Below are 12,857 nucleotides of genomic sequence, written 5' to 3' on the forward strand. Positions count from 1 at the left end.
TTTTCATGATATAATTTAAAAAAAAGTTAATTCCCATACAGAATTTACCCCATTGTTTTGCCCAGAAGGCTCAGACTTTTCTGTTTCCAAACTCTGGCCGGCACCCTAGTCTCACTGGGCCATGGCTCCGGCAGACTTGCACTTGGGGCCAAAGCCAGGACACCAGAGTGGCGCAGCTGTCTAGGCACTGCTTTGAAAAGCCAAGTTAACAAATAGATCACTGACCATTTCGAATCCCACCGTACCTTCCCCGCTGTGCAATCCGGTTTCCGAGCTGGTCACTGGTACACCTCAGCCACGCTCAAGGTACTAAACGATATCATAACTGCTATCGATAAAAGACAGTACTGTGCAGCTGTCTTCATCGACCTGGCTAAGGCTTTCGACTCTGTCAATCACTGTATTCTTATCGGCAGACTCAACAGCCTTGGTTTCTCAAATGACTGCCTCGCCTGGTTCACCAAATACTTCTCAGATAGAGTTCAGTGTGTCAAATCGGAGGACCTGTTTTCCGGACTTCCGGCAGTCTCTATGGGGGTGCCACAGGGTTCAATTCTCGGGCAGACTCTTTTCTCTGTATATATCAACGATGTCGCTCTTGCTGCGGTTGATTCCCTGATCCACCTCTACGCAGACGACACCATTCTGTATACATCTGGCCCTTCTTTGGACACTGTGTTAACAAACCTCCAAACGAGCTTCAATGCCATACAACTCTCCTTCCGTGGCCTCCAACTGCTCTTAAACGCTAGTAAAATTAAATGCATGCTTTTCAACCGATCGCTGCCCGCACCCGTCTGCCCGACTAGCATCACTTCTCTGGACGGTTCTGACTTAGAATATGTGGACAACTACAAATACCTCGGTGTCTGGCTAGACTGTACATCCTCCTTCCAGACTCATATTAAACATCTCCAATCCAAAATTAAATCTAGAATCGGCTTCCTATTTCACACACGCTGCCAAGCATACCCTCGTAAAACTGACTATCCTACCGATCCTCGACTTTGGCGATGTCATTTACACAATAGCCTCCAACACTACTCAGCAGCAAACTGGATGCAGCCTATCACAGTGCCATCCGTTTTGTCACCAAAGCCCCATATACCACCCACCACTGCGACCTGTATGCTCTCATCGGCTGGCCCTCGCTTCATATTCGTCGCCAGACCCACTGGCTCCAGGTCATCTATAAGTCTTTGCTAGGTAAAGCTCCGCCTTATCTCAGCTCACTGGTCACCATAACAACACCTAGCCGTAGCACGCGCTCCAGCAGGTATATCTCACTGGTCATCCCCAAAGCCAACACCTCCTTTTTCCGCCTTTCCTTCCAGTTCTCTGCTGCCAATGACTGGAACGAATTGCATAAATCGCTGAAGTTGGAGACTTATATCTCCCTCATTAACTTTAAGCATCAGCTATCTGAGCAGCTTACAGATCACTGCAGCTGTACATAGCCCGTCTGTAAATAGCCCATCCAATCTACCTACCCCATATTGTTTTTATTTACTTTTTTGCTCTTTTGCACACCAGTATTTCATCAACTGCACATCTATCACTCCAGTGTTAATTTGCTAAATTGTAATTACTTCTACTATGGGCTATTTATTGCCTTACCTCCTCACACCATTTGCGCACACTGTATATAGACTTTTTCTATTGTGTTATTGACTGTACGTTTGTTTATTCCATGTGTAACTCTTTGTTGTTGTTTGTGCCGCACTGCTTTGCTTTATCTTGACCAGGTCGCAGTTGTAAATGAAGACTTGTCCTCAACTGGCCTACCTGGTTAAATAAATGTGAAAAAAACCTGCATCTCAGTGCAGGAGGCATCACTATAGTCCCTGGTTCGAATCCAGGTGGAATCCCATCTGACTGTGATTGGGAGTACCATAACGCGGTGCACAATTGGCCCGGGTTTGTGTGGGGTAGGCCGTCATTGTAAATATGGATTTGTTCTTAACTGACATGCCTAGTTAAATAAAGGTTAAAAAAAAACTTTAGTTTTCGACCTTCATTTACATAACACTTACTAACTGTGAACTTTAACACCTTCTCAAAAAAGCATAGGTTGTTGATTCTGCTCTTCACAAGTCCTCACTGTCAGCCCTAGCTATGGAAACACATTTTCCCTAACATAAGGGTGTGTATACACTACTGTTACACTGGTGTTACAGTAAAAAAGCAGCAAAAGTGCAGTTTATTAATATTTTAAAGTCTGTAAGATGTGCAAAGGCTACCATCAAAGAGTGCGTCACAAAAATGTAAACAATGGAGCAAATGCATCTTATGATGACATCTATACATGCACATTTTTATTTGATTTCTAAGCCAACCCAATCTGTTTTGCTCCATAGATCGTCAGTTTTGTTGCTAAACAACCAACCCACCTAGATTATTTACCGACATGCAGCTGTGGAATGAAGATAGTTTAAAAAGTGATCTATACTCAATCAAGCCTATAATCAATTAAAAAAAATAGGCTATATACCTAATCAATTAGGCTATTTTCTGGTGTGTTTGGTCTTATGTGTATTATTAGGCTACAAAAGAAGTAGGCTAGATTGATAGTTGATTGCACTGTCGGTTAGGCCAGAGTTTCCCAAAGTCAATCCTGGGGCCACTCTGGGTGCATGTTTCGGTTATTGCCCTTGCACTATACACCTGATTCAAACAACCAAAGCTGGTTGATGAGTTGGTTATTTGAATCAGTAGTGTAGTGCTAGGGCAAAAACCAAACTGTGCATCCAGGGGGCCCCCAGGCTTGACTTTGGGAAACCCTGGGCTAGGCTGTGGTCTTTGGTGTGGCGTTCAGTCATCATTGAAGTACCAATGTCCTCCAACGGAGGGCGATATGTTATATAAAATGCATTCAAACCATTGGCACAGATTGTGGTGGAATTTCTTTTGTAAATATGATTTTTTCCCCTGATTACTTTAATTCACTTGTTATCATCGTAGCCTATGTGATTATTAAAATATTACATATTTACAATGATTCTCATGTGGTTGGTATAGGCCATAAGTTCCTAAATCTTGTAGGCCTATTTCTCTTTTGCACTTTTCTATTTACACTAGCATCCTATAAACATTTCCTGAATGACAATATTAATGTGCATTGAGAGTAATCCACTCTGGTCAAATCTGTTGTCATGGATGTCACGTCTTTCAGTTGGACCTCACAAACTGTAGCATACACCCTGAGAATAGAGCTCTCTAACTGGAGTGCATCACACTAGACCTTTAGATAAGTATGTTCACAGTAACCAGACAGTAACCATATTTACTCTTTCTGAGTCTCAGATAAGGAATATCTGTTTCAGCCATACCCATAACCCCCTGCTTCCTAGTGACTTATGACACGACATCGCTTGCTGTTACTTTTGTTGTGTGGTTGGTTATTTTAATGTTTGGTGCTGACCTTATGTCACGCCCTGACCATAGAAAGCTTTTCATTCTCTATGTTGGTTAGGTCGGGGTGTGACTAGGGTGGGTCATCTAGGTGATTTATATTTCTATGTTGGCCTGGTATGATTCCCAATCAGAGGCAGCTGTTTATCGTTGTCTCTGATTGGGGATCATATTAGACAGCCATTTCTCCTTTGTGTTTTGTGGGATCTTGTTTTTGTGTAGCTGCCTGTGAGCAGCCCAGAACGTCACGTTTTGTTTTTCTTCTGTTTTGTTTGGTGAGTTTATTAATTATTAAACATGTGGAATTCTACGCACGCTGCGCCTTGGTCCAATCATTATAACGATCGTGACACCTTATTGCCTCCCATGTAATCTGGTTATACATTACAAATGTGATATGGCTGATTCTACACCAGATAAATATTAACGTAGAATTCATCATCTGTGAATAAACCTTTGTCATAGTGGGCTACAGTCAGTGTCACTGGTTTTATTTTCTCAAGGTGTCACGCAAGTAGGATTCATTTTGTGTTGAAACATTTCCATATCATTTTTCTATATCATTTGATTGCAATTAAACCCAATCATATAAAGCCCAATCATACCAGTCCTCAATACATTTGGCCAGCCTCTATGATTGCATGTATACTAAGTTTTTTGACAATGGTTTGTTTTGGAGTCTGGGCCCTGTTGTAGTGACTCCTCCCTTTGGATGATAATGATGGGAAGGCTTGATGAAAGCCCAGTGTCTCTATCTCAGAGGATGTGCTGCTGGGAAGTTTTCCAGTGTTACTGAGATAGGACCTGCTGTTCAGAAGCTGTGAACCTGACGTTAGCCACACAGGATTAAGTAGAGTGATGTTTGCTCTTTTTAGGGGACCCACAGGGTTCCTTGTACGGACAAAAGCGGTTCTGCAGGACCACATATCAAATATCTACAGCAAGCCACCCAAGGACAAGATTGGGCCTGGGGTAGGAACCAACACTCCTCATCTCTCTGTCCTTATTAACTTATTTCTTGCAACCAGAAAAATAGTGTTTTGGAAGTGTCCCATTTGGTAATTGTTTTGTTTTGTCCATATTACCAATTTCGTTATCATTTTTGCATTCTTTATTTTGTTGCCTGCAAATGTTTGAAAGTATATGTTATCTTATATTACCATTCAATGTCACTATTGAATGGTCAAGTTGGTCCATGCAAAGCTCATAGGAATTGAACTAAAACAAAGCTATTTCTGACGAATTGCGGCCCACTGAACTCCTAAAATTACACAAGCATCAGACAAGAAACTACAACACTCCAACAAAGTTACAGCCTGAGGCAGCCATATCTTTAACACGTTACTTTACATTCTCTAATGTAGTGAATTCAAGCGAATGGGGGTTTTCCAGCTAAAAGAGAAAGATGGTTTATTAATAAATGTATTTGTATTTATTTAAGTTAGTAGTGCCACGCTTTCCCCTCGGAAAAGAGATCTGATGACAGAGTTGTGAGACAGAACCTAGTGTTGGTGCAGCCGTCCGCTCAACTTTCCTCAGGGTTTTTAACTGATCATTTATGGGTGTAGCTATGAAGCCCAACAGTGCCAGGGGAGGATGTTGTGGAGGCAGGGGGATGGAGACTGTGCAAGGGAGACCATGATGTAATATAATCACAGCAAAGGATCATGACCCGCTGGGGGGCAGGTCAATTGGTCGGCCCAGCTGTGAGCCTACAGCACGAAGGAGAGAGAGGGCTTGATAAACAGGGAGAGACAGAAAGTTGGTGTTTATGAGAGAGAGAGTGGGAGGGAGGGGGAGGGGGGGGCGATGGGTTTTACACAAATGCATAAAAACCTGACCCAGGTAATTACAGTGTTATTACATGACCAAGGAGTTACATTCAGCTGTTGCCTGTTGGCCTTTTGATTGTTTTATATTCTAAATGTGTATGTGGTCTCTTTGTTTCCCTCACAGCAATCTCTCTTCACAATGTCAGTGTTTGCATTCGCTCTCCTGGCTCCAGCTGGATGGATCATGCACCGTATACCAGTTTACCGCCAAAGACCCCCTCCAGAACCCTGACTGGGCTACACCACCATGCATAGTATGACATCAGTGAAGCATCAGAGAAAGATAAAAACATTGCCTAAATGTATCTTGTCTTAATAATGTCTAAGATTAATAAATATATAAACAGATGAATGAAACCACAATAATTTACCAGGTGAATGGTATAATGTTTCATATTTTCAATTTATTTTGTTTCTAAAGAGGTGGGATCATGACATGTAGTATTTCAGTTGATGGCACTGTAAATGCATTATGGATTTGTCCCTTAAATTAGCACTGCTTCTATTTGCAATCATACATCTGCAGTATGTGCCATCCTATCTGACTCAGATCAATAAAGACAAAGTTGGCACACTGTTGCATTGTTGTTTGTCTTTATTGCAGACATTAAATATTGTTTCAGCAGGCTGGCCCATGGCCAACTATGTTTTCGGCTTCAGAATTCCAATCTATATGTGACTTCCGTTGAATCCGTGATTTTCTTCTAGTGGAATGCGTGATTGTCTTCTAGTGGACAAGAAGTACCAGGAACCAGTGCGTCAGCCCAGGCTCCAGAGACAGGATGTTGTTACTTTATCAGCTGGAGAGGGGAATACTTTAGTCTGGGTTCTTGGCACACACCGAGATCCGTTGAGAAGGCTAGTTAAGCTCATAGTGTCCATTCTCTTAGGCTCAGAAGTGAAAATCTTGTTTATCTTTGGAAAATCTTGTTCATCTTATTTTAACTGGGGTGAACTTGGAAGAATTACAATTACTTAAAAACCATTCATGATGTAAATAGTCAGTTGCCATAACCCCCCAGCTATGAAAGCAAGAAACTATAGGAGCAATTCTCTCTCACCCCTAACTAATGTGGATCAAATGGCCTATGTTTACCACAAAGAAGTACAGTAGTTTGATAGTATATTTTCATACTGTGCATTCTGTCACAATACATTGTTTAAAAATGCGACCCCTGATGCTTTATAAGTTACAGTTACAAAATCTCTGATAACCATCTGTTGCTTGATTATAAATTAGCCTATATAAAATAGTGATATATAGCCTAAGAGGAGTAAGTATGCCACCACGTTCGAACTTCTCACTTTGATTCTCAGTTGATGCAGAATTGCGAAATGAGCAATAACAGTCTCATGTTGAGGCGGGTGTTAAAAATCACTTTCTTGAATGACACTTTGTCATAGTCGGAGCAGTCCATTTGGAAAAGTATGTTCTGATTTGGGTCCTCCTTTTTCTATCAGCACATTGACATATACATATAAAATGAAATATATATAACATATCCACGAAACACACCATATGCATTTGAATTACTTACATGTCCAATGCAAGAGATTTCAATTGCTGTTAACCTGCTTTCATGGCAGCAGTGGTACAACCAAAGCGAGCCTGTGCGCGAGGGTGTTTATTCACTTTTCTTAAGACTAAGGGGGAACAACACCGTAGGGGAGAAAAAAACATTTGACATTTGACAGTGTTTGTTTTATGATTCGTGAATTATTTCCACAATGTCTACGAAAGCAGAGCAATGTAAGTACTATTATTTAAAATATTCCTATTATATCCTCCCATTTTTTCGTGTAATTTTCTAGTAAGAAAGCGAATGAGAGGAGCTGTCCTTGGTGATGAAACCGCGGTTGCTAAGGCAGGTTGCAACACGTTCTCGCGTCGCAGAGGATGGCTCGAGGGGCTGGTGTCTAGGGAATGCTCTATGTTCTGACGGTTGTCACCAAAAATATATGAACATAACATTCTAACCGATATTAAGCATTCCTTTTTGATTGACACGCTGTATTGGTATCACGGTCGATTTGATACGTTTTCCACTGAACAATATGGTGGCATTGTTGATCAATAATGTGGTTGATTTGCTTGTTCATATCATATCTTTTACGTTCATAACATAAATACGGGTTTTTTCTTCATCATTTACCTCTGAACAGGTGGATAAACAGACTGCAGTTACATTATTTGATAAACTATCAGATTATTTACTCTAGAAAAGGAGAGTAAATAAATGCATAGTGTAATAAACAATTTGTGGTTTGTTGTTGTTGTCAATCAACACACCTTGAAATAACTCAACATTTCTCAAATAGGCATATAATGCATGGAATAAACAAAGTTCCTATATATACATTTATCTGTAATAAAGCCTGCTTAAACGATTTTACATCTATTTGGCCATGTTTGGGGCATCTTAGAAGGTACTATATGCTATTCTATGGTACCATGTATAAACACCCACTAGGTAGCTTATAGAGTGTGTGAGTGTTGTTTCTCCTGCATTCTGTAGGCTACATTGACATTACTGAATTGGTCAGACATTAGCTTGCACAAGTATCACACGTTTTAGCCCTTAAAAACAAGAGTTGATGTTTGGTTTTGGCAGGCAAAAAATGAGAGTTTTTAGCCCCTGCTAAAATTTTCCACCCTGTTGGCTCTAGCAATTGAGCCTGTGGACGAGGTACATTTCTGGTTTTACAAAGTGTGTCTGAAGGGAGCCCTGCTGATTCTATTTACAGAACCACTGTGTTGTAGCCAACCATGTTTTCCTTGGTATGAAATTTGCAGAAAATGAACACACTCCTACACCCATGTATATAGCCTATACACAGTCATTTAATTACACATACACCCACACCCTGCCCCACACAAACACAAAGCCTGTGGGTGTTATTGTTATTTTTGGGACTTGTCATTTGCAGGTCAGCGAGCACTAAACACTACCAGCGTGAGTCACAAAATGGCACCAAAACAACCCACTCCAGGGCTGGTTGTGACCGAGCTGGACAAACACAAAGGTCACTTAAAGAGAGACCGACAGGATGCCACAAGGACAATGACCAGTTGCCATGCTTGGGGCAGACTATCAATAACCAGGCTTATACTGTACCAACCATAACCTATTGCCCCCACCTCCCTTGATTTGATAAAGGCTTCATCAGACTTCTTTTGTTTGTTACTCTGCTCTTTATCTTGTTTAGTTGCCTCTAAGATACGATACTTGCAAGAGTATCACAACCGTGTGCAACACAATATTTACCCCGTGCCCTCCGGAACAGACATTGCAAACACACTGAAATACTTTTCCCAAACCCTGCTCAGGTAAGTACCCTGCGCTGGAACCACAGGTGAAGTAACAGTAACAGTATTTGATGTTTAGTTTCAGAGGAGAGGTGACTGGGGTTTAGCCTAATTCTAATGCATGCACAGCAATAAGACAGGATTATTGCTGGTAGGAAGTCAGTTGAAATTAGAAGATATACATGTAAGTGTAAATATGGGAAACGGTTTCCAACAGTGCAAGTGTATCATCATTTAAGAATCCTAGTTGATAACCACCCAGGTCCTTTTTAGAGAGGGAATTGAGTTGCTCCATCCTCTGCCTTTGTGATACCGTATGTTTCATGTTGCTGTATGAGGACCATGATCCTACAGTACATCAACAACACGAGTCAACAACACGATCCCCTCATATCGCCCCATGGCTGTCTGATATTGTAGTACGCTCTTTTTAAATAAAATAGAGAAGGTTTGTTGGGTTCCAACCAATAAATCAAATCTGCCAAGATTGCCATTACTGAGTCTTTCCAATGTGGGTGTGCCTCAAGGGGATATGAATTGTGTTGATGTTGTAAGTAGGCGGTTATGAATAATAATGTGAATAATTATGTTATTTTGCAGAGTGTACCTGGTATGGTTGGTATTATATTGGAGAAAAACCCCTCTGTAGGTTCAGTAGTAGCTTTGTAGATGCACATGTTCCTAGGATGGCCTGTAGTCTCACTCCCAGAGGGGCTAAGGGAGGTCTGGTCCTCTGGCTCCTTGGGTCTGACAGTCCCCAGTGTGCAGTGACAGAGAGCCTGTGGAGGGAACAACACGTCCCCTCAGAACAGGTCAAGAAGCCAGGGCAGCCATTATGGCCACAACCAGTATGTGACATTTATTTGTTGAGTTTGAGCAGAGCTCTCTGTGAGAATCAGTTGTGCTTGCTTTGATCATTGGCTACAGAAATCATCATCATTAGGCACAGTTATCTAAAAGGATGTGGATTAGGGAGACAGAACTTTCATGTTTCACTTATGAAAATTATGGGATAATGACAATCATTTTCATTTCATCACACAGTGGACATAGTAGTGCATTTTTTTATGATAATGTTCAAGTCAATATTGGTAAACTATCTTGGATCTTTCTGACTTTGCTGAGAGAATGATCCAGCTAGATGTGCTTGCTAGTGTATTGTTACAGTCCTGGCATCCTATTGGTCCTTGGCACAGATGGAGCGTGACAAGGGCTGTGATTGTATGAGCCTATGTTGTGGCAGCATGTTAACTCTAATGACAATTGTGTCTGTGAGGCTCAGTATCGCTGGGGTGTGAAGGGAATCACACTGGTATGATACTGTAACATTCGCCTCATGTTTTCCTTGAGCCAAATCTCCTCCCTCCCAAATCACACAACAAACCATGCCTCCCACATTGAAACCCCTCTGCACTGCTCAGTAGACTCTCAGACATTCTGACAGACACCTGTGTTTCATTGGCCTGGGGTGAAGAGAGGGAGAGCGAGAGTGTGAGCTAAAGAGAGGGAGCACTGAGGCTTGCATATGTCAGGTTCCTGGAAAAAAAAAAAGAGTCCCGCGCAGACAGAGGATGGAGCGCCAAATTAATATTTCATTAATTCTGCAGCATAGAGCGATATCAGTGTAAGACTATTATGATATTAGTGTAAAGGGATGTGGCTACCTGGGCTCATTTTAAGGGGCTTACTCCAAGGGGTGCTATGCAACATGTCATATATTAGTCAAGTAAAGTAGTTGCCACATTTTCCTCCCAGACAGTCATCTAGAAAGTAACACCCACCAGCCAAGCTGTCTAGCTCTCTGCATCAGTGAACCATGGATTCACAGTCGCCCTGACCCCATGCCAAATTCCATTATCATTTGAGTGACTGTGAGGAACCAAGATGCAGTCTGATACTGAATCAAGATAATTTCATGTATCATATTATAATGTGATTTCCTTCATTCCTAGTTCCTCTTGAACCTTGCCTGGCATGAACAAGTCACACTCAAAGGAAATGAAATATCTCACATCTAGCTAAGAAACACTGGTTATTACGTTATTATATCCCCTAGTTAATGCTTATTTACAGCAATGTAATTTATAGTCAGTGGCTCACTCAAGCTTTAGAGAAACTAGATATTGCCGCAGTTAGCGACAACATTTAGAAGATAGTGACAGTGTAGGTTGTTTTATCGGATCTAAGATGTGTTTTACTGTGTGTGCATAATGTGTGTCTGTGTATTATTGTATGTGTGTTTGTTTGTCTGTGTGTCTCTGTGCGTCTGTGTGTGTGTTCAATTCAATGCTGCAGTTGAGTATTTGCAAAGAGGGCAGTGATATTAAGTCATACTCCGCAAGATATAAAGCTAATCTCCCCCATTGTTGGAAACTGACTATCCCTTCCAACTCACTGAGATAATGTTTTTTACACTTTGGTTTCCAGTATTTAAAATTGTCCAACTTGAGGCCAAATTCTTACGGAGTATAACTTTCAGGGGAATAGTCAGAGTATGATGATGTTAATCTTGAAAAATGTCATAATAGTAGGCTATTCTGTATTGCTACACTAAAATCCCCTTACTCACTGCCCCTGTAGAAATGCTATACCTCTACCTCTATGAAAAACAAAACATCAGAATTTGTCATCTGGGCTCTCATGCTAAGTACCTCCAAGTCATTTTACTGATAGAACAGCTTAGTTCTTTAACATCGTGTTTAGTAAAAGAGCAAGGCTCTCTGTCCCCCCGCCTCCCCACCCCTAGAATCCCCACACACAAACCAACCAACTAGTTCTTTCCTCTCTGTAAATGGTGAGATATCCACCTTCCCAGGGGACAGCAAACACAAATGTTCATCCCCCATTAGCTCACAAACATAATGCTACCTGTCATCCCGTTTGAAACAACCTATTCCTTTGTCATTATAGTTTCTCCCCTACTGTAGATTAGTTCTTACATTTATTTTAGAGACTTAAATCCATATGCCTGTTGGATCTCATTCTTTCTCCTGATGATACTGATACAGTATCATAATGAATGCATATGGACATTTTTTCTCTGGTGCAATAAACATGTGCTGTGACCCAGAAATTCTTATCTAACCTCACACACATGTTTATTACTAGCTGAAGCATGTTTCAAAAGTGTCACCTCCGTATTTTCCCTAACCGATTTGGTGACATTCCCATCCTTGACGACAGCCCTACAAAACAGGATAATTGTCCCTGAGAAACATCATGGGCCATTGGCCTCTCGGTATGATTGCTGCTGAATTGATCTGATTGGAATATGGCAGCCACAGAGGGAAAACCATTTGCAGTTTCCCCTTCAGAGAAGTATGGGGTTGCCACTGAAAACATGCATTTTTTTTCTCCTTGTCGCCAGATACGCATGAGATGCAGTGATCATTGCAGTTTTTGCAAACATTTCTGTTCATGTTTTTTTGTTTTCAGAAGACAGAGATGTACAAAAAGTGAAATAGAAAATGAAAGTAATTCTACGTCACACTGAACAGATAAAGCAGGGAACAATTCCCAATGCCTTCAGTGAAATACTACAGACACTGCATCCTATGTGGGGTCTATCTGGGTTAGTTTTTTTCTATTTACGCTGTCTCTGTAGTGCCATTTCAATGTAATGTGCTGTTTCTTTGTGTCTTTGTTGTCTCTTTTTTTCCCTTGTTCCCCCCTATCCCTTCCCTCCTCCCCCCACCCCCGGAGCAGCATTCTGTCCCGCACAGGCAGGAAGGAGAACCAGGAAGCTTCCAATTTGGCCGTGCCCATGACCATGTGTCTTTTTCCTGTGCCATTCCCACTCACCCCATCTCTAAGACCACAAGTCAGTTCCATCAACCCTACAGTTACTCGCTCCCTCCTTTACAGCGTTCTGCGTGATGCCCCTCCAGACCGCGGGGGGCAGGGGCAGCAGAGTCGGGACGCTCAGCTCTCAGAGTACCCCTCTCTGGACTATCAGGGGCTCTATGCGACCCTCGTGACCCTGCTTGACCTGGTGCCCCTGCTGCAGCACGGTCAGCATGGTGAGTGATACCAGGACATACCTCTGTACGTGTCCATCGCCCTACGACCCGTTTTAACCACATGAAGCTGCCTTTTCTGGCCTCATTCGCTCCAGGAAACGAGTCCCACAGAAGACCTAAAGGGATGCATGGGGTGATGGGGAACATGCTGGATCCTGTCAGCTAACTTTGTTGATAACTTATTTGTAGACATACTGTAGTACTGTACACATGTATTAACTGTTTGCAATCTCTTTATTTTTTTTATTGAAAATGGAAAAAAGCTATTTTAAAGGTTAAATTGCTATG

At 41.8% G+C, this 12,857-nt stretch overlaps 1 protein-coding gene and 1 long non-coding RNA gene across 3 annotated transcripts in view; both read left to right on the forward strand.

Moving 5' to 3' along the window:
• Window positions 1–4,165: 4,165 nt before the first annotated feature.
• On the forward strand, window positions 4,166–5,822 carry LOC149975225 (uncharacterized). Its single transcript, XR_016488682.1, has 2 exons — window positions 4,166–4,383; window positions 5,368–5,822. It is a non-coding gene; the product is annotated as an uncharacterized LOC149975225 (long non-coding RNA).
• Window positions 5,823–6,866: 1,044 nt separating this feature from the next.
• LOC110497864 (protein unc-79 homolog) overlaps window positions 6,867–12,857 on the forward strand; it is a 50,218-nt gene continuing 44,227 nt past the window's right edge. The window contains exons 1-3 of one of the 2 annotated variants that reach the window (XM_021574305.3): window positions 6,867–6,993; window positions 8,451–8,571; window positions 12,415–12,569. In XM_021574305.3, coding sequence (XP_021429980.2) covers window positions 6,972–6,993; window positions 8,451–8,571; window positions 12,415–12,569 — 298 coding nt within the window. In that variant the 5' untranslated portion in view covers window positions 6,867–6,971. Of the gene's footprint in view, window positions 6,994–8,450; window positions 8,572–12,255; window positions 12,570–12,857 lie in introns of both variants that reach the window. The other variant, XM_021574301.3, reaches the window with a different exon arrangement.

The sequence above is a fragment of the Oncorhynchus mykiss genome, chromosome 19 (assembly GCF_057628025.1).
Source record: "Oncorhynchus mykiss isolate SJ-2025 chromosome 19, ASM5762802v1, whole genome shotgun sequence".
NCBI lineage: Eukaryota > Metazoa > Chordata > Actinopteri > Salmoniformes > Salmonidae > Oncorhynchus > Oncorhynchus mykiss.